Source organism: Puma concolor, chromosome D1 (genome assembly GCF_028749965.1).
Source record: "Puma concolor isolate L17-30 chromosome D1, mPumCon1.1.hap2, whole genome shotgun sequence".
Taxonomy (NCBI): domain Eukaryota; kingdom Metazoa; phylum Chordata; class Mammalia; order Carnivora; family Felidae; genus Puma; species Puma concolor.
Genome location: NC_141676.1, coordinates 96,546,896 through 96,569,198, shown reverse-complemented (window position 1 = coordinate 96,569,198; position 22,303 = coordinate 96,546,896). Strand labels below are relative to the sequence as shown.

Sequence of the window (22,303 nt, the reverse complement as noted above, 5' to 3'; positions counted from 1 at the left end):
AAGTGATGAATGGATAAAGATGTGGTTTGTATATACAACGGAATACTACTTGGCAATGAGAAAGAATGAAATCATGCCATTTGCAGCAACATGGATGGAACTGGAAGGTATTATGCTGAGTGAAATAAGTCACTCAGAGAAGGACAGATATCATATGTTTTCACTCATATGTGGATCTTGAGAAACTTAACAGAAGACCATGGGGGAAGGGAAGGGGAAAAAAACAGTTACAAAGAGAGAGGGATGGAGGCAAACCACAGGAGACTCTTAAATACAGAGAACAAACTGAGGGTGGATGGGGGGTTTGGGGGAGAGGGGAAAAGGGGTGATGGGCATTGAGGAGGGTGCTTATTGGGATGAGCACTGGGTGTTGTATGTATGCGATGAATCACGGGAATCTACCCCACAAACCAAGAACTCACTGTATACACATGTTAGCCAACTTGACAATAAATGATATTAAAATAAATAAATAAATTAAATAAATAAATAAATAAATAAATAAATAAATAAAATGACAAAAATAAATAAATTTCAATTTTTGGTTAAAAATAAATAAAATAGTTTGTGCTAACTGTACCCCACTAATCGTAGATAAGCCTTCCTGGAGGGACCTTCTGAAAGCATCATACTCTTCCTCTTCACCATTCTGATGACACCTTTTCAGGGTGCAGAACATGTCACCCCTGAATACCCTTGGGTCCAGACCAGGAGCCTCTCTCTCCTCTTTATCATTGCCTCAAAGCTAACACCCTCTTTCCCAGATTCTAATGGCCAGTAACAGCAGATATGGTTTGCCTTGATCTCTTAGAAAGAACTCATCTCTGGGGCACCTGGATGGCTCAGCTGGTTGGGTGTCCAGCTCTTGATTTCAGCTCAGGTCATGATCCCAGGGTCTTGGGATCGAGACCCACATTGGGCTCTGCACTGAGCATGAAACCTGCTTAAGATTCTCTCTCTCTCTCTCTCTCTCTCTCTCTCTCCCTCTGCCCCTCTCCCCTACTCGCATGCACTCTCTCTCTCTTTCTCTAAAATAAAAATTAGAAAGAAAGAAAGAAAGAAAGAAAGAAAGAAAGAAAGAAAGAAAGAAAGAAAGAAAGAAAGAAAGAAAGAAAGAAACTCATTTCTGGGATGGGACAGCAGGTCCAGGATTATCCCAAAGTGAGCCACGTGTCACTAATGCTCGAAAGATCAGCGCTGGCATTAGTCAGAGCATAGAACTGCTTTTCATGTGGCTGAAGCCACTGCAGAGCCTGATTTCTGGGAGATTCCCTGGTTCTGTTCTGTTACTGCTGAAGTATTTTTATGCTAGTCAGACCACAAACTTGCTCATGTTTGCAAAGCAGTCTTGGATGAATATATTCATGGACGCATGCAGATGTGAGCTGACACGTCTCTTTGTGCATGCCAGATGGAAGTCTGTGCCTAATAACCACAAGGGAATGACTGCACAGTGCCTGGCTCCCGACAGACATTTTAATGTATATGATCTCATCTCGAGAGTTGGTGTGGTTAGGGAAAAGAGCACAGGCTTTGCAACAAGATACGTAGAGGGTGGTGACTTTGGCCAAGTTCCTCCGTCTCTAAGCGCCTTGCCTTCCTCCTTTGTGAAATGGGAGTTGTGTCCCCATTTGGCAGATAAGGAAACGGAGCCTCAGTGACAAGTGACATAGCTGATAGAAAAATGGAGCTCTCTGGGGCTCCCTACCTCCCTATCGATCTTAAAATTCCAGCTCCCTACGTCTAAACTTCTGCGAACCTTAAGCTTTCTACCTGATGGAGAGGCCAGGACTTACCTTCTTACACTTACTTAAATGCGTTTCTTACTACGATATGCTTCCTCATATCGCCCTCCAAATCCAGTTCTTTGGGAACAGGAGAGAATTTGAACATTTTTTTTTTCCATGGGTAATAGGAAGTTCTGACTACGGCCTTCTTTCTTATTCAGGGAAACAAGATGGTCCAGAGGAAGGGACAACACAAGCAAGGGTCATCTGGACTTAAATCATCCTGAATTCTGGCTCCTCTCCCACCTGGATACTAAGGCTCTGTCTCCCGAAATGTAATATTTCTCAGCTAAGCCTGACATTGGGTCTCCTTGAGCTGATTTATTAAGCTTTGGAAAAATAAATAACAGAGTCTCCCACTTGCTTCCTTCTTTTGAAGACGTGTTTGGTCTCTGGGGAGGCTTTGCAGTGGATGACCCCGCTGGCCTGTTCATTTTCTGAAGAAGGCCCTTCTGTCTAGAGGCAGCCTCCTAACATGCTTTATCTTCTCTTTCTATTTCAGGCCCCATGGATTTCCTTTAATCTCGAAATTAAGAAACACTTCGGTTGTTTTTTTGGGGTTTTTTTTTAATGGTTGTTTAGGGTTATTTAATTCATACCCTGTGACTCAATCCAGCATTCTTTCCTCTGGCCAAAGCCATCTGGTTTGTGTTCGTTGTGAAACATGATAATGGGATATTACGTTTTTGAAAGTTCAGGCAGGAAAAGGGAGTGGGGGAGGCTCTATCTTACAAAAGTGGTAGCATTTCCTTCATTGTTCAAGACCCGCAAATGTAGTTGGAAGTACGTTAGCTTTGGCTGGATTGTGATTCACTTGGGCCGTTGCATTTGTCAATGGAGACTCCAAACTCGTGAGTCTCAGGTGCAAGTGGAATCGGAACTCGGGGTGTCCCTCTAGCAAAGACGCTTCGGAGGAAGATGTTGGTCACCTGGATCCTGCATAAGAAGCTGGTCTGAAGGATCACATCCTGGCCTCCAGATCAGGTGCAAACTTTAAGGGCCATAGAAAGTTTGATTCCTAGGGCTGTGAGTTACCTCAAAGAAGTTTTCTCATCTGGTGATTTTTTTTTTCCCTTCCTTTCCTTTAAAAAAAAAAAAGTTTACGTATTTATTTATTTAAGTAATCCCTACACCCAACGTGGGGCTCGAACCCTCGACCCCAAGATCAAGAGTTACACATTTCTCCAACGGAGCCAGCCAGGCGCCCCTCATTGATTTTCTAAGTCTGGGGTATAAACTGGCACCTCTGGAACATGAAGACATTTTCATAGCTTCCTAGAGAAGAAAAAATATACATGATGGAATATGAATGGCGTAAAATGAAATAAGAGTAAAACTCCTAAATCGGCGCCCAGCATAGAGTTAGCACTCAGTCCGTGTTAGTCGTTGTAGACAGAGGGCTGTTCTTGTGTGGTTGTCTTTTTGCCTTTTTGCTATTATTGTTGTTGAAATGCCATTTCCTTTTAGGAATAATTTTAACAGCATGCCGGTATTTTGTATTTTCGTTTAATATCTGTAGTCAGCAATGTTTGAAAAGTGGGCCCCACATGTGTTTGGTCCCTGAAACCTAAAAGTCCGAGAAATACTGATTTAGGCATGCCTATACTTCAGATCAAATTTAGTCTAACCCATAAATGAATTCCTTTTCGAGTGACCTAACGGAAACTTAACTGCTCGGGCCATTCCACATTGGCCCACAAGGAATGGATATCTCTGGACAAGGAATTAGAGCGGTGATCCATGAGCTCTACTGCTCTACAGACTTCCTTCCAAGGTTGAGATTGAGCAAATGGGACCCCAGTTGCTGAGCCCCACACCCCCTGGCTGAGAACCGTTCTCTACCCTTCTCCTGGGTCACTAGCAGCTGCTGGAACCACTGGAGGCAGGAGCTGTGTCTCCCTCAAGAGATAGCCTCACCAATGACAGCAGTCAATTTCCTTCTGTGAGCCAAGCCTGTCAGGCCAAGCCTCACCTTTGCTTAGCATTAACAGTGTATGTGAAGAAGACAGAGCATGTATCTCCTTGGCTCTATTTATATCACACGAGTGAGAATCCTCATTTTGGGTGTAATACTTCATGTGTGACATCTGGTGTGAGAGGCGCCAAGGTAACGTTCGTTCAGCTCTGAGTCCTAGACAAGCCCACTGCAGAGCAGTACCGCTGTTCCTGGAGGTTTAGGACAGGTGCATCATTCATTCATTTGTTCAACAAGTATGGCTGTGTACCAGGGGTCAGACACCACAGGGGATGCGAAAATGATCAAACCAGGATCATGCCTTCAGAGAGCTTACAGTGAAAGAAGATGTGCGTGTGGACAATTATGTTTCAGAAGGTAGAAGGTGCTTGCTGACATAATGGAAAGTTGATGGCAGTTTCGAGCAGACAGAGATGACCTCGACTGGGGAGAATGAGAACGCTCTTCGGGTAAAGATGGTATTCAGGCCATTTCAGTCATTCTAGAGTAAGCCCTTTGCGTTCAGAGCCCTTCACTGGGAATCCTCACTACTTAGGGTATTTTGCTCCCTTTGATGCAGTATGTATTGGGGGTGAGGGGTTCAGGAGACAAGGACATAGGCTGGGACGATGGGAGGTGGACACTGAGCCTGTGGCTCCTGTCTTCTGGGTGTCCTCTTGGAGATTCCGGTGGGTCATCTCATTCTGGCTGAATTGAGAACCCTGCAATTTGAGGCTTTATCTGGAAGACCAGCCCCGCTGGATTCCATTTTACTAAATTGTTCAACCCCAAGAACTTGATGGTTAACTTATTCTTGAACCCAAGTGGAAAGTACATGGGAATCTGGAGAAGCCAAACTGGGCTGCACATGTGAGTCTAGATCAAAATAGATCAGAAAACTACAAGGTAGCATGGAAATCTAAGAGGCTAAAGGGTCCTACCCCACCATCGGGATCATCTGGGTCAACACCTTCCCCAAGGCTTTCTAGGGACTGGAGATGGGTTTTCATCTTCCCTGGGTCCTTCTCCTGCCCACCCTCACAGTGAAGATCAGAATCTCAAAAATTCATTACTAGGGCTGTTATCCTTGTGGATTTGTGACATATATTTAAAATATCTTGATTATGGGGGCACTTGGGTGGCTTAGTCGGTTGAGCATCTGACTCTTGATTTCAGCCCAGGTCATGATCTCACGGTTCCTGGCATTTAGCCCGCATCGGGCTCTGTGCTGACAGAGTGGAGCTTGCTTGGGATTGTCTTTCAAAATAATATGTGTTATATATATATATTATGGTGGCAGTTTAATGGTCATATACATATATACATATATATATTGATTATGGTGGCAGTTTAATGGTCATATACACAAAATTAAATAAATAAATAAATAAATAAATAAATAAATAAATAAATAAATATCTTGGTTATGGTAATAGTTTCATGGACATACATCCACGCCAAAACATAACAAACCATACATTTTAAATATGCATGGTATGTTGTATTTCAGTTATATCACCATCATTGATGCTGTTTTTTTTTTAAGTACTTAGAATTGATGTCAAATAACCTCCCCAGACCAATGCCTTCAATAACTCAAGACCCCACCCCCCTGCATAGATCAGGCTCCCCTGTTTTGTGCGAAGTCTGTCCGTAGGGGAGGCCATGCGTGCCAACACAATACAGAAAGTTACAATGGGAGGGCAGCCAGATTTGCGTCACTTCCCACTCGGATCCCCACTGTCCTCATTCCATCCAGCGTTCTCCCTCATGTTCACAGTCCAGGAGACCCACGCTCAAATCCTGGCTTGCCGTCACTTACTAATTGAGTGACACTGAACAAGTTACTTCTCTGGGTTTCAGCATTCCGTCCATCTATAACATGGAGACCTCTTAGGGCTCCTACAGAGATTAATTCAGTCTACATATTGTGTGCCTGGCACATCTCATGGCTTCAGTCAATGATGGTGAGCCCGACTATTATGATAACTAGGGGAAACCGTTCAAGGAAACTGGAGGGTTTTGTTCCAAAAGAGAAGAGCAGGATGGGAGACATACATGAAAGCAACTTCCCTCATTTATTCACAGGGCTTTGGGGGCAGAAAGAAGATATGTGGAGATACTGTGGTAGAAAGGACATTGTCCATGCAGCCTATTGGCTGTGTATCTTGGGACGAGTTGCTTAACCTCCTCCCTCCGAGCCTCAGTTTCTGTATTTGTAAAATGGGGATTGAGACTACATACTTCAAGGTATGGTTATTGGCCTGAGGTGACACACATATGAAAATATCTAGCACAGCACCCATCATAAAGTGGAGGATCCTTGGGACCCCGGGTGGCTCAGTAGGGTAAGCGTCTGGCTGTTGCTTTTGGCTCGGGTCATGACCTCACGGTTTGTGAGTCCGAGCTTCGCGTCAGGCTCTGTGCTGACAGTTGAGCCTGCTTGGGATCCTCTCTCTCCCTCTCTCTCTGCCCCTCCCCGCCCCTCTCAAAATAAATAAATAAGCTTTTTTTTTTTTTTTTTTTAATGGAGGGTCCTTTACTTGCAAGGCAACTGTGGCAATTAATCTTTGTAGCCTCGGTTGGGGGCAGTTCCCAGGAAGGGTGACTCCAGCTCAGAGTAGAATGTCCTTCCCGGTAGTAAGAGCCGTCTCAGAGTGGAAGCATTTGTAAGTACTGACTTCCTGTTGTTTGCTCCAATGGAGGACACAGGATCATCTTTGCAATCTCTAATTCAGGTGGCTATATTCCTGCAAACAGTCTTTATTTTTTTTTTATTTATTAAAATTTTTTTTTAACGTTTATTTATTTTTGAGACAGAGAGAGACAGAGCATGAACAGGGGAGGGTCAGAGAGAGAGGGAGACACAGAATTTGAAACAGGCTCCAGGCTCTGAGAGGTCAGCACAGAGCCCGATGCGGGGCTTGAACTCACAGACCGTGAGATCATGACCTGAGCCGAAGTCGGACGCTTAACCGACTGAGCCACCCAGGTGCCCCATCAAACAGTCTTTAAAAATGCGTGCATGCTTCCAAATCCCTGAGGTTGTGAGCCATTGGAAGGGCTTGGAGCTAGAAGTAGGGACACTGGGCTGGAGTCCCTGCTCTGCTACTAACTATCCCTATGATCTAAAGAAAGCCACCTAACCTTGTAAGCCTCAGTTTCTCTCCCTCTATCTCTCCTCTCCTTCCTGAGCGTTATTTTCCACAGACGAGCAGCACTGGCTGGGAACGTGGAAGCAGAATCTGAGCCCCATCCCCCGCCCCAGATCTACCAAATCAGAGTTGCATTTTAACAAGACCCCCAGGTAATTCAAAAGCACCCTAAACTCTGAGAAACACTGGCTTTAGAGGACTTGAGTAGTACTTGAATTTATGGCATCAGCTCTGTGGTCAAACTGCCTGGGTCCAAATCCTACCTTCATGCCTTACCAGCTTTTCAGTCTTCAGCAAGGGCTCAACCTCTGCAGTGTTCCATGTTCGCCTCCGTAAAATGGGATCCTGGTGGTAGCTACTCAGTAGAGTGGCCGTGGAGATGGAATGAAACCATGGGGATGACGATCTTTGCATATAACTGGGCCCATAAATGACTTTCGTCATCTATAAACTTTCTCTGTCGCTATGCATATCACACAGGAAAGAGCACGCGTGTTTATTCGTCACACCTTTACTGAGCCTCTAGCTCTCTGTCAGGCACTGTTCTTAGCACTGGGGACACAGAAGTCAATGACGCAGGCAAAGTCCAGACTCTCATACAAGGGACGATAGAAAAGTGCATGAATGGAGGGAAAACGAGTATTTCCGACTGTGATAAATATTAGGGAGAAAACAGAACAGGGGAAGGTGAGAGTGAGCAGCTAGAACTCTGGTTAGACCAGGGAGGGTGGGTGGAGCTCAGGAAAAGGTCTCACTGAGGCAATAGCTGCACTGAAACCTGGAAGGCAAGGAGCCAGCTTTGCAAAAATCGGGGGGAAAGAGCGTTCCTGGGGGAGGGAAAAACAATGCAAAGACCTTGAGCCTGGAGGGACTTTGGCCTCTTGGGGACAGAAGCCTGGGCAGGATCAGAGTGTGTGGGGTCCATTCCAGCGCAAGGGAAAGCAGTGGGGGCCCAGCCCGAGCAGCAGCAGGGAGCCTGGGGGTGCGGAGCTGAGGGGCAGGTGAGAACCCCAGGAGTGGCTTGGGGCTCTGGCCTCCCACAAAGGAATACCGCAGAGCCCTCCATCTGCAGAGCCAGAAGGATCTAGACATTCTCCGTTAAAATCGCCCCTCTTGCACGGTGAAGAGCCAGGCCCAAAGAGTGAGGTGCCCAAGGTCACTTCTCAACACCACCTGAGGAAGGCCCCCAAAGGGGCCTGTAAACTGAATGAGTGTTATTTCTAGAGTCAGATGGAACAACTATTTCACATGGTCTCTGGCCCGCATCTCGTGCCCTTTCCCCCTCTCTTCCTCTGCCCCGGGCTCTGCCTCTCTGGCTTCCTGCCCCTCCCTGGCCCCAGATGAAATGCCTTCAAGTCATTCTGTATTCACCTCACATTCCTGCTCCACTGTTGGCTGAAGGAAGCGCTCGCACCTCGATGACTACCCTTTCCCAAAACTCGTAGCCACTTCCTGTCCGTACCAAACACTTGGGCATTTTATGACAGTCTGTCCAACATCTTTCACCATTTCCTTCTCCTCGGCCGGTCTGGTCCCCCCACCAGACTTTGATGCGTGGGGTCTTGGGTCACGAACGGGTCCTTCTCTACCCTCGGAACCAAGCGCAGAGGGTTGCTTCACGATGGAAATCGGTTATCCTCTTTTAAAATCCACCCACACCCAAGCCCTTCGAGATCCCAGGGAGAATGACGAGCCGAGAAGAAACTGTTACAAAACCGACCGACCTGGGTCACAGGCATCTCCCTTTATTACGACAGAGGTGACGGTTTGATTTCTTGGTGTCAGAGTGGGACTAGCATCACGGCAGGAATCAGCTTTGCCCAAAACCGCTCTCACTGAACGGATGAACACATTCATCTCCCCGCCTGCCTGTCACCCCGTCCCTGGGGCGGCCCTTATTTCAGAGTCCCTACTGGCCGTGTGACTTGGAAGAGAGAGAAAGTTGACAAACGTGGGTTATGCTTCTTTTAGTCCGAGGCCGCGCTGCCAGCCCAGAAATACGAATGTCTTTTCCTACCTTGCCCGGTGCCTGCGATTTTAACGTCTTGACGGTCAGGCTGCAGGGCCCGGAGACGAGCAGAAGATAACGGGCCAGCACCGTCACGGAAAGGCCTGGAACCAAGGCTTTGACCCCGGTTTGCTTTGAGAAGAGCCAAGGTCTAGAGAAGCTGTTGGGACCTAGCAGGAGCTGGCAACCACGTCCTCTCCCGGAGTACAGGTTCAATCACTTCTTGTTTGCAAAGCTGGGTTCAGCTCTTGTGACAAGGAGCCAGGCACCAAACGGGGGAAAAAAAACGCATGGGTTCGGAATACCGCTTTTACAGCCTCATTATTCCTTCAATAATTAACCACCGAGGGTGGGTCTGCTCTTTGCCACGCGTAGCTCTGTTGTATGTTAAGTGGCCCCCTGTGCTTTCATTTCAGGTGTTTGAGTCCCCGGCCCCGGGGTGGGGAGCTTAGCCCGCTGCCACCATTGCACGAAGTCTGGGTAATTGGCTGCTCACTACGGACAGTGCCAGCCTCTCCCGAGTCAAAGGGAGGGTGAGTCCAAGGAACTTCAGAGCCTTAATAAGAACATCATCGTTTCACAGACGGAGAAGCTGAACCCTGGATCATGTCATGCCGAGACAGCATCAAGACACTCTCCCACTTTTCACGCACCCCAGTTGGGTCACACATGGGACCCCTGACTTCTTTCTTCCTCAGCCTATAAGCCTTGTGTGTCTAATGCACATCAGCTGAGGTCACGGCCAAGCTTTTCCCAGGTCAGACAATTCAGGTCCGAATCTGCTATTTCCCCAACTCCTGTCAAAGGTGTCTTAGATCCTGCTCTATGTAGCTTCTCAGATGTTTCTTTTCTTTTCTTTCTTTCTTTCTTTCTTTCTTTCTTTCTTTCTTTCTTTCTTTCTTTCTTTTAACGTTTATTTATTTTTGAGACAGAGAGAGACAGAGCATGAGCAGGGGAGGGGCAGAAAGAGAGGAAGACACAGAATCCGAAGCAGGCTCCAGGCTCCGAGCTGTCAGCACAGAGCCCGACGCGGGGCTCGAACTCACGAGCCGCAAGATCATCACCTGAGCCGAAGTCGGACGCTCAACCGACGGGGCCACCCAGGCACCCCATTTCTCAGATGTTTCTTATGTTCAGTGGGGATCCCGGACAGACCTTGCAGCATCTGGTTCAGTGGGGCCTGAGATTCTGCCTAACCAGCTCCCTGTGATACCGCTGCTGCTGAAAGGACCACACTTTGAGTAGCCAGGTGGTTGACCAGCAGAACGGTTTTCCCGGGACGGTTGCTGTTTCAGCGCTGAAAATCCTGTGTGTCCACATCCTGAGAAACCCTGCGATCCTGGGCAAATCAGCGTGGTCTGTCACCGCACATACGAGATCTCAAACCTCCCCAAAGAGGAGAGCAACCATACCGGGCAAGGATCTTTCATTCAGCGCACACTCAGTGAGCTTCCAGGACAACAGACGACAGGGTGGGGGCAGGGAAGAGGCCAGCTCAGGCCCGTGCGATGCTGCTGCCGCCACTCCTAAGGGGGCTCCAGCTCATGTGGAGAAGTGGCACAAGCAATGATCCGGGGGCCGGGAGAACTGGCTTCTCGTTCTGGCTCTGCTACTAATGGGGAAATCCCTTAACCTCTCCGATCCCTCTTCTATAAAATGGAAGCTGCCAGTACCTGCCTCACCATGCTGTCATGAAGAGCTAATGTATGCAGAAAAGCACTCAGCCTGGAAATAAAATAAAATGTAAAAACATCGCTAAAACCCCACCCCTGTTTTCGGTGTTGGTCAGCCGATGAGCGTTTCTTCTGCTCGCCCTGCCTCGGTGACACTGCGCTAGTTAGTGAGGTGCAGGGTAAATCCGCCAAGGCAGAGGAGAAAGGAGGAGAAAGAGGACTTTTAACTCCGTGTGCCCAAGGACGAGCCATTCACCCCCAGAGGGCCAGGGAATGAGTCGGTCAGCATGGCTGGGCTGGCCTTCTCCACTAATGAGGCTAAAAGTTCAGATTACGCCAGAAGGGAAAGCCTCAGGTTTCCCAAATTATTACAGTACATGGAACATGGAAAATAAGTCCCCAACGTGTAAAAGGGCTGATGACTATAGGCTCCCCACCACTGGGTGGAAAGCAGAGGGTTTTCAGGGTGTCTGGCCACTTCCCACCTATGCACCTGCTCACTGCACAGCCCTGACCATCCCCTTACAAAGAGAGCGTGTAGTCCTGTTCCAGGAGCGACCAACGGTGGTTGGCCTGCTGGGGGGTAGGGTTTCCAGGCATGCTGGACAGGCTGCTCTATCTGGAAATCTTTCCACCATCTGTTTTGTGCCTGAGATCACCATTTCCTCCTCGGGGTCTTTCTGATGATGAAGAATCCTCATTAAAGATACTCTAGGAAGGGACACCTGGGTGGCTCGGTCGATGAAGCATCTGACTCCTGATTTTTGGCTCGGGGCATGATTTCACAGTTCGTGAGTTCCAGCCCCGCATTGGGCTCTGCTGCTGACAGCATCGAGCCAGCTTGGGATTCTCTCTCCCTCTCTCTCTGCCCCTCCCCTGCTCAACCCCTCCCGGACCCCTCTCTCTCAAAATAAATAAACTTAAAAAAAAAAAAAAAGATGCTCTAGGAAGAGATCAGCTTTTAATTTTTGTAAGCTTATACTTTATATTCATCAACTTTTTCATTCATAAGTTTGTTATTTATTTATTTATTTTTAAATGTTTATTTTAAGAGAGACAGAGTACCAGTGGGGGAGGGGCAGAGGGAGAGGGAAACAGAATCCGAAGCAGGCGCCAGGCTCTGAACTGTCAGCACAGAGCCCGACGCGGGGCTCGAGCCCACGAACAGTGAGATCATGACCTGAGCCGAAATCAAGAGCTGGAGGTTTAACCGACTAAGCCACCCAGGCTCCCCACTCTGTTTTCTTTTTGTCTCTGTCTCTCTCTCTCTCTCTCTCTGTGTCTCTGCCTCTGTGCATGTGTCTGTTTCTGTCTCTCCCTGTGTATCTCATCTCTCTCTGTGTGTTTCTGTGACAGCAGGGCATACCGGGCCCAATGAGAGAACGAAAGAGCGAGGAGAAGGTCAGGTTAACGTGGCAGGCGTGTGAGGGACTGGATTCCTCAGGGCTGGGGAAGCGGCAGGACTCCGGGAACAGGGAGGGAGAGGCAGTGGAGCGGAGAGGGTGGCTGTGGAGAGGTGGCCCCGTTTCTGCTTCTTCTCCTTTGAGGGGAGAGAGGGTAAGGCGGGAGCCTGTTGCGCTCGGCCGTTGGCCGAAGCAGCCTGGGGGGATGAAACTCCACCAGAGGGAAGCAGATGGAGAGCAGGCCTCGGCTGGACACCCAGACCCTACCTGCCTGGCCCAAGGATGCATTCGGAGTGGGAATTCTAGGTCTGCAGAAATCTGGGACGCTCTGCTTAGCCCCGTTCAGTGGAGAGGGCTGTCACATTCTCTGTTGTTCAGGTCAGTGGAAAAAACAGACATTTTCCTTCTCACCTTGAGGTTTTCCTGTCCTCCCAAATTTAAAAAGGAAATATAACTCAACACATCTTGAATGTGGGTGCTGGGCGTGCTGCAGTCTAATTCTGGTCAGGACAAAAGACAGCCTGGAAAGTGGGTGAACGAAGGGCTGACACTTCCTTCGGAGGCCACATCCTCAAAGGCCAGGCACACCTTGGTCCCTGAGCGGCCTCCCGTCTGGGCGTCACAACACGGAGGTTACCCACCTGTCTCTTTATTCCCGTCTTCCCTGGATCATTGCTGAAGCAGGAGGCAAACCCAGCTCCAGTCCGTACGACAGAACACCTGACCCCTTGTCTCACTTTGCTGACCTATAAAATGGGATACTGGGGGCGCCTGGGTGGCTCAGTCGGTTAAGAGTCTGTCTCTTGATTTCAGCTCAGGTCATGATCTCATGGCTCATGAGTCTGAGCCCTGTGTCGGGCTCTGTACTGGCGGTGTGGAGCCTCCTTGGGATTCTCTCTTTTTCTCTTTCTCTCTCTCTTTCTGCCCCTCCCTTGCTCACATACTCTCTCTGTCAAACTAAAAACTAAACACTAAAAAATAAGAAAAATAAAATGGGGATAATAATATCTGCCTCACAGCTTGTTAGGAGGATCCAAGAAACCACTCGTATGGAAGTCCCTAGCACAATGCCTAGTACGTAGTTGATGCTCAATAAAACACTACCTGACGGCGAATGCAGAAATGAGGCACCCAGTATCTGCCTGGCGGGGGCAGCCCACATTGGCACAGGCATCCGGGAGCACGTAGCGGCGAGGACAGAGCCTGGGGAAAGAGGGGCTTCACGCTGAGCTACTGTCTCAGCAACCTGCACACAGGGTGCCAGGTGGGGTAAGGAAGGGCACCTCTTGCCCAGGGCTACGTGACGCAAACGTTACTCTCCCAGGGCGGCTGCACGCAGTTAGCGGGGGGCACAGATGGGGTCTGTGCACCTGTTGGGGTCCCGGAGCAGGGAGACATTCCCCAGAGGACATCTGGGGACTTGTCTGCATGGGGGAGGAGCAGCAGTGGCCGGAGCTCCACAGGCTGGCCCTGCCGGCCCGGTGTCAGCTGACTTCAAGCAGAATATCCCCACATCGGCCAAATCCCCATGGGCCGACCCTCCCCCAGCAAGGACAGTCACGGTCATCACCACGGCCATTGGATTCCTTTGTCCCAAGCAGGGCGCTGAGATTCTTTATATGCACGACCTCGGGTAACTGTCGCTACAAACCTGTGACATCGTCACTAGGTGCGGTGGCCGGGGAGAAAAGTAAGGGCAGAGGTGAGGGTCACGTGATGGGGAGGTGGCCGAGCAGGGCTTCAAAGCTGGGGTCTGAGGAGCCCGGGGCCCTGGCTCTTACTGAAGTCGCTGCACTGCTGGTCCTTCCATGCTTCCCCCGCTCTTCCCTTGAAGAGTGATTGGAAATAATTGGAACTGTCACTGGAAGTAATGAGAAGTGACAGAGGCTGGGTTAGAGGCTTACTGCTCCCAGTCTGAACGATCCGACAAAGCCCAGCCTAAATTTAAACAATGAAGTCACAAGGCAATTTCCCCCCCTCTGAGATCTGATTGCCCCGCCCTCCAACCAGAAAAGTAAGACTATGACGGGAGCCGAGTCTCTGCTCAATACAATGGATTTCTCTTGGAACAAAAAGTCCTTCTTGGCTTGATCCTATGTGCTTTCCATGTGGACAAATACCAATTACAGCCGTGGGTGAACAGACCTCTGCTCTTAATCACGAGATCCAAATTCATCGATGTATTTCTTTCTCTTTTTCTTTCCTTTTTTTTTTTTTCTAACATCCCCCGAAGGATGAAGCAATAGAGGTAGCTAGGGAGCTGGCAGGCTGTGATGAAGGATGAGACCATAATCCTCAATAGGCAAGGACATCGGGAGGTTCAATCCCTCCAGGAAGCACCTGGCCGAATGCCAAGGACACACACCACTTAAATATCCTTTCTGATGATGATGGGGGGGATCCATCACACCCCCCACCCACCCCCGAGCTGTTTATTCAGCACCAACCTCAGGATGTGTTAGTGCTGTGAAGGACAGAAGGACAGCTGGCCCAGTCCCTGAAGACCTACACGAGAAGAAATACCCTACTTCCACAAGACAGCTCATAATAAAGTTCCTTTCCTCCTTGGGACTCCTAGAAATCTTGGTACTTTCCTCGATGAGAGCGCTTTCATAGATCAGTAATTCCTCGTTTATGCCTATTTCGCCCCCACTGGCCTGAGTTCTTAGGCGGTAGAAACCGTGGCTTTCTCATATCCCGGGGTCTGAGAGCCTACTACGGGACCTGAATCCACGAGGCGCCTCCCTTCTACCTCCCTCGCTGTGTCACTTCAGAAAAACCTCCAAAATCCCCCCACTGACTGGGGAGCCATTCTGAAGATGGTTGCCCATTTTCTCTTCCCCGCTTCCCCGTGGGCGCAAGGGAGACCGCTTCCTCCCCTGCCTTCTACTGAAACAAAGCAGCTTTCAGTCTTCTCACGCCCAGACTCTGGCTGATGCTGGACACACAGGGATCCAACGGACGGTCACTAACAAAATAAAGGTTGTTTGATTTCAGCATTCCTTCCCATTTGGATCTATATGGTGCCAAAGGAAATAAGCTTTTGTTTTTCTGGAATCCAGATACTTGGGAAGTTCAGATAACCAGATTTTTTGTTTGTTTGTTTTTTGGTGCAGTCTGCATTCTTTTTTGGAAAGGGAGGCAAAGAAGTCAAAACTGCTGAAAACAGGGATTTAACTAGAAAAGCCACATATAGGGCAAGTCATACCCAATCATACACCTTCGCCACCCATAGCCACAGGACTGTGTGCTAAAGACGACAGTTCACGAATCTGACCCCAAAGCAGGGCAAGGTCTCTTGAATACTAACTACCTCGATATTAATTTGAATAACCTTGGATAACTAACTATAAGAGTCTTCTGCTTACTCAGAAGAGCTAGTAATCCATGTGAGACATACACAGGAATTCTAAATCATAAACAATTGTCATATTAACCCAACCCACACAAGCCAGATTAACCATTTGAATGGAATAGGGGAAGGGGGTAAGTGATAAATGTCCTCACTGTATTTTCCACCATAGGGTTTATCCTCTGGCATCCTGTCAATGAAGCCTCTGCTTCTTGGTAATATATTCTTGATTCTAGAATATTTCTGTCCCTCCTGGTAAATGAAAAGCAAATGGTCTTTGGAATCTGAAGTGCTGGGTTGCTATTCTGGCTCAACTATTTACTAACAGGGTAAGCTTGAGAAACTTACTCGAATTCTCTAAGCCTCAGTTTATTTATCTGTAAAATGGCGTAATAATGACATTTGCCCTCAAAGAGTGATTTAGGGATGAGGTAAAGTATGTTAATAAACTTTGTAAATTGCTCAACCTTGTACGATTGTTAGACATGAATTCTACTGTCATGATAATCTTACCCTTATAATCCTCTCCCAGGTACTACAAGTAACCTAATAATATACAATTCATATCTCGAAACCTAACCACAAGTTCAAAACCGTGCAAGGAACCCGTTAAGCCACATACTTAATAGATCACTTTATTATATGTGAATTACACCTTATTTTTAATGCTTAATGCTTGCAAATAGTTTCACACAATAGACCCTCTATGCAGAAGTTTACTCTGGTGTCCACGCCGGGGGCTGTTTTGTAGGTAACTCTGCTTAGGATGAGGTCATTTAGGTGAGTATTTCAGTTACTAACCTTCTGGGGCATAGGATTCTAACCACCCATCCTGACCTTGAATGATCTTCCCTCCCTCGTTAACAGTGCCACAGTGCACTTCCATGGTGAAGTCTCTGCTCTCTTCGCATTAGGCAGAATGCCCTTCTGGATTTATAATCATATGCAACCAACTGCCATGAGTGGACAGTGCGTGAAAAAAATCAGAAACGCATGCCAACACCCATGTGTTCCTAAACCCCAACCGCATTTAGACCAGCCAGCAAATTCTCAGAATTAAAAAAAAAGAGAGAGAATGTTAACGATGTACAGAAACTTAGGGATAACCTTAGTCTAATGATCTCACATCACAGAAGAAGAAACTGAGGTTCAAAGTGGTAGAATTCACCCAGAATAACCCGGCAAAATTATGAAGGCGCCAGAGCTACTGGTTTTCCAATCTATTCCTTGTAAACACACACACACACACACACACACACACACACCCTCTTTGGGACTATGGGTATAATTCTCTTTTTCTGAACACACCAGACATTCTACAAGGCACTGCAGAAGTTTCCAGGATTTCCACTTATGATGGCTAAATTGGAATGTTACGACATCTGCCCTATTTTTCAGGCAATTTCTCAACACAAAAACCAATGCCAATTAATCAGCATGTAGCACATTTAACTGAAGCATCTGAAGCGCAGTTGTGATCTTGGAGCTTAACTACATGAGCTGAAAAGGAAGGAGAGACCTTTTCTATTTCAAGAATGTGTGACAGAACAGATTATGGAATCAGGATTCCAGTCTTGGCCTTTCTATGAAGCTAGCTGTTTGACTTCAGCTGAGTCTTTCTGAACTTTGGTTCCTTCTTCACCATAAGAAAAGGAGTAGGTTTAGATCAAGGATTTACTCGGTCCCGAGGACTGGCATTAGGACGTCCATGAATCCCTAGAGGTTACAGGCAAAATTCAATGTATATATGCCTTTTTCTAAGAAATGGTTTCATGGGTTTCATCCGATTCTCAGTGGGGTCTGCAATTCCACAATTCTGTGTATATTTTTTTTTCAAGTGGTACTAGTCCCATTTGCATTAATGGACGAGAAAGCACAAAGGCAAGCTGAGTTAAAACTGGGCTCCTCACAATTGTGTCATTCCACAGTCAGAGTGACAATCCTCCAATCTTTCACCTCTCTTGACCTTAAATGTTCCAAAAACCCAACTATCTTAACAAACGGTCCACAGTTTTTAGTCTACGCAAGGTACATGGATAAAGGAGACACTGACCTGCCTGCATGGAGCTTACTGACCTGCCTGCATGGAGCTTACGCTCTCACCGGGGCAAAGACAAGCCTCCGGATCACTATCATGCCAAGCAGCCTCACAGACAGACTACTGTGATTCAAAAGAAGGAAAGTGTATCCTGTTGGGGAAATCATGGAAGGGCATATGGAGGAAGCAGTATTGGGGGTGAGATGTGCAGGGTGAACAAGATTTTGATCTGCTGGGGTAGGTGGAGAATAAGAGGGCATCTTTGGTGGAGGGATTCTCGTAGGCCAAAAGAATAGAAACAGAAAGAAGCATGGGGCTTGTGTAAGGCACAGGAAATCATCCAGATTCCCTGTAGAGCTGCCCGGGGTGGGAGGAGAGGAGTTGTGAATGACATCGTGTAAGATCTTTGAATGAGAATGGTGTTGGTACTCAATGTTATAAGCAATGGAGATTTCCAAAGGTTTATGGACGAAGGGAGTCAAATGATAGAATTATAGAAATTCTGAATTAAAGATCTCTTTACCCCTGTTTTAGGGACAAGAGAGTCAGAACAAGAACCCAGAGAGCTTGCCAGATTCCTAAGTCCAAATTCTTTGCATTATACCAGCCGCCTCACGAGGTCCCACTGGTAGCAGTGTGTAGGGTGGAGAAGGAAGAGTTCACGCAGGAGACCAATATGGCAGCCATTACAGGAGTCCAAGTGAGAATTTAAGGTGGAATAAAGAGAACCCGAGCATCAGGGGAGGGAGGCAGTCAGAGGAGGGGCTGGGGCTGGGGGAGGCCATGAAATATCCCTTTTCTCTGCTCCATGAAGCTCAGAGCATTACGTGTTCATTCACATCAGAGGGGTGTGGCATTTGATTTCACTCACCGGCAGGTCCAGAGTCAACCGGTCCATCCGTGCTCAGCTTATGAACTCTTAGCCCTCCCAACTCCCCTTCAGTACTGTGCATTCTCTAGAGAAAAGACGCCAGAAATCACGCCGGCAGTGATCATAAGCAGCCCTGGAACTGTTCCTTTAAGGGACCGGTAGATGATTTTAGGATTCAGGCAACTCTGAGGGTTTTCTTTCTGGCTTTGCTAGAGTGCCAGGCATACCATGGCTCAAAACCACTTAGCAAATGAGGTTCCTCCAGCCCACAGGAGTGCTTCCCTGGGGGCTTCTGACCCATGCAGGAATGTCTGGCATAGAGGGGTCCCTCCTACTGTTTTTCCCTTCAGTGGCCGGTCTCTGGATCACCAGCATCACCTCAGGTCTCTTGCTTTGTCCCTTGTCCAGACCCGTCAGCTCATCAACTCTGTGACTGGCTCATCTTTCTTGATCTGGGATGATCAGGAGTCTGAGTATGTCTGACCAAGAACATAGGTGTGACAAAAGCTGGATAGTGTGAATGGCAAACATCCAGTTGTGCAGAATGCTAAGTCTATAGTCTACTTTTTCCCTTCTACGTTGGCCTTTCATTTGTGCCAGTTTTGTAAAGACAGAACCAACAAGGGAATCATGAGAAGCAGCTTCTAGGAGAAAGAAAGTATCAACCCAACAGATTATTTTCTTGCCAGAGGAATGGCCACACGTAACAGCGTGCAGTAAAGAGGGGACAGTGAATCAGTGACATCTTTTTGATGCTTGTCTTATCAGTTCCTCTTTCTCATGAACCAAGAGGATGACGATCATCGAGGCCAGCCAGTTGATTTCAACGGACCATGTGGGACAGTCACTTTTCACTTTCCACCGTAAACTGTGCCCAAACAGTGCTGGTATGGAGCAGGTGTTCAGACAGGCTTAGCTTAGTTTTCTCTCCCTTCCCCAGACCCCTCACTGGCAGATTCGCTCTGACACCTCAGGCTTCATGACGAGGACTAAACCGGATTTCGCTACAAACAACACCTTCAAGTCCTTCTGTCGTGAAAGAAGGCTGTACTCACTGCGGTTTAGCAAGCCATCTCTTGAGGCAAACAACCTACATTCAAGTCCTTTCTCCGTTCACTACGAGCTTACAGCCTCAAGCAAGTTCTCTGACCTCTTTACACCTTGATTTCCTTTAAAACGGGGATAATGACAGTGGGTAGCCAATAAGATTGGTGTGAAGGATAAATGAGTTAACAAGGTGGTGCATATCAAGCACGCGGGGTAAGTACTTAAAGAACTCCAGCTGCTTTTCATAAGGGAGCTCTGAAGTTTGAGTCTACTGAACATCTGGTGATTCATAGCTTCGGGCTAGGGGCCAGTAAAGGGGACCAAGGTGCCGTCCAGATACACCAGCCGTGCACCGAAGCAGCACTGCAAGACTCGGCCAAGTATCAAGGACAACACAGTGGTTCCGCACCTGCCCTACTTGAGCAATAGTTTAGGCTAATCCACCTTCTTTATTCCTCTAACCTGGGTGATTATTGGCCCGAGGCTGGCCTCCAAAGGCCTGCACGTGGCCTCCTCGGTTTGTACGTTTAAAAACAAAAGAGAGGGGCGCCTGGGTGGCTCAGTCTGTGCAGTGTTTGACTTCGGCTCAGGTCATGATCTCAGTCCATGAGTTCGAGCCCCGCGCCGGGCTCTGTGATGACGGCTCAGAGCCCGGAGCCTTCTTTGTATTCTGTGTCTCCCTCTCTCTCTGCCCCTCCCCTGCTCATGCTCTGTCTCTGTCTCAAAAATAAACAAAAACATTAAAAAAAATTTTAAAAACAAAAGAGAGACAGAGAGCTCTAGCCATCTGAGTCAGGGTGGCTATTTTGTGCCTCTTCACTTCGATTTGGGTTTGGTTTTTCTATTTCTAGACATCAGGCCCTGTCGCCCTCCCGGTGTTTCAGGCCGTTGGAGCTACGTGGGGATTTAGGAACCATCTAATGTGCTTGTTTTGGAGCCAAGGAAACCGAAGCCCTGGGTAGTGAGTAAAGTTGCTCGAGATCACCCAGCTAGTCAGCTCAAAGTCAGGACTCGTTCTGTCGGGAGGTCCGGTGTCCCAGGCCGTGCGCGCTCTACCAAACCCAGCTGGGTTCGGTTTCCTGAACCCTGGCTAACTTTTCTGTCCTGTCCCCAGGGAGCCCCACCTTCCCTGGTGCACACCACGACTTTTCTTCAGCTCAGCTCCTGCCTGCCCCTGGCGCCTCAGACACTCCTGGTCTTCCTGTCCGCTCTTGCCCACACACATCCTTGACGGGAACTGTCCTGCCCTGTCCTGCAAACCCGACGGCTTCCAGCCCAAGTGCGTCTGCGCCTTAGGGCCTGTGAGGTTTCAGGACCCCGCCTGGGTGACATCCAGATGGACACCGGGAAAAGCTCTTCTTTGCCCCCGAACCTGTTCCTCTCTGTTCTTCTCTTCCCACTCCATTTTCCTCTGTCTTCCCGACTCTCTGTTGCTCAATCTCCCTCAGTCTTCCTCCTCTGCTTCCTATCCCCTGTTCTCCTCTTTTCTCTCCAGCTCCCAGCCCGGTCCCCTTGTCCCTCTTCTCTCCCTCCGTCCTCACTTTCCCGTTCCTGGTCCTGCCTGCGCTCTGCCCCTTTCCCTCTCCTCCTTTTCGTCCCCCCACCCTCCCCCGTCTCTTCCTCCACTCCCTTCCTCTCACCCTTCCACACATCTGTTTCTAATCTGAGCCCTCGAGGCGCCCGTTTGAAACAAAAAAGCTCCCCCCACCCTCAGGAACCTGGCACAAAAATTCCTGAATAAACCTTCCTCCCTCCTCCGATCCTCCCGCTTCCCCAGATACTCCTGAAACTGACCACCAGCCTTCCCCGGCCCCCAACCCTCCGCATCAGACCGTTCACGCCCAAAGTCCCCCGGAGACGCGCCCCCCCTGCCCCCGGCCCCCAGCCCGCTCCCGGGCCCAGATGTGCGAGCCGCTGGCGATGGCCGACCGGGCGGGTCTCCGCGGCCAGATGTGTGCCCCCGCCCCCCAACCCCGCGCGGCGAGCGGGGACCCGGGCGCCCGCGCTCCCCGGGGGCCGCGGGGACGGCCTTGCGGAGCTGGCCCGCGCTCGCGAGCACTCACCTAGCCAGAGGAGGAGGAGGAGGAGGCTCATCCCGACGCCCCGGGCGCGGGCGCTCCCCCGCTCAGCCGCTGCTGGGCTCCGGGCCGGCGGGGCGCAGCCGACGGACCTCGGGCGAGCCGGGCGCGGCGCCTCGGGGTGCGCGCGGGGCGGCCGCAGCCATGTGCCGGCGCGGGAGCCGTCCCCGCGCCCGGTCCCCGCGCCCCCCGCCACCCCCCCGGCGCCGAGGGGCAGCTCGCGCCCGGACGGGAGCGGGGACCAGGGTCGGGGAGGACAGGGCCAGGCGGGAAGACGCTACCGCTCCGCGGAACACTTTTCCCTGTTAGGAAAGAAAAAAGAAGTGAAGAAAGGGGGGGGGGAGAAAAGAGTGAGCTGGAACCACATGGTCGCCTCCCACCGGCAGCCCCTCCCTCGCCCCCCCCCCCCCCCCCGCGCCCGCCCTCGCGCAGCCGGGCCCGCCGCCGGGGCCGGGAGGGCAGGGGGCCGGGCCGCACCGACCCGCGCGGGGGATCGGCCGAGGCCTGGCCGCGCGTCTCCGGCTCCGTTCTCACTTTGTGCCTCTCTCCACTTCTCCCTGGCATCTCGTTTTCTCGCCCCCACTCACCCTCTGTGCTTCCAACTCTCTCCCTCATCTGCCCTCCCTCCCGCCACCGTGTCTCTCTCTCTCTCTCTTTCTTCATTTCTCTCCCATTTACATTCTTCTGGCCGCTCCCCTCTCACCTCCTCCCTCCTCTCCCTTCTTCCCTCGCTCCTTCTCTCCTCTGCTCGGCCCTCCCTGTCTGGCTGCGTCGTAGGAAAGCGCAGGCTGACCATAAGGACGGTTAGGCTTAGGCGTGGAAGGGACTGCGACGGTCCGGCAGCCCTCCACTGGCTGCTCCCTGCCTGCTTGGGAACCCCAGCCACCCTTCCCCTGGCCCTCCCTTGGCCTTTCGCATTCGCGCTCTCTCTCTCTTT

General features: G+C 49.6%; 1 protein-coding gene across 1 annotated transcript in view; it reads right to left on the bottom strand.

The window, feature by feature from the left end:
- Positions 1–22,303, bottom strand: part of CLMP (CXADR like cell adhesion molecule) — a 100,223-nt gene extending 77,920 nt beyond the window's left edge. The window contains 2 exon segments of the mRNA XM_086678826.1: positions 21,352–21,668; positions 22,070–22,303. Of these exon segments, the coding sequence (XP_086534952.1) occupies positions 21,352–21,382 (31 nt within the window). The 5' untranslated portion in view covers positions 21,383–21,668; positions 22,070–22,303.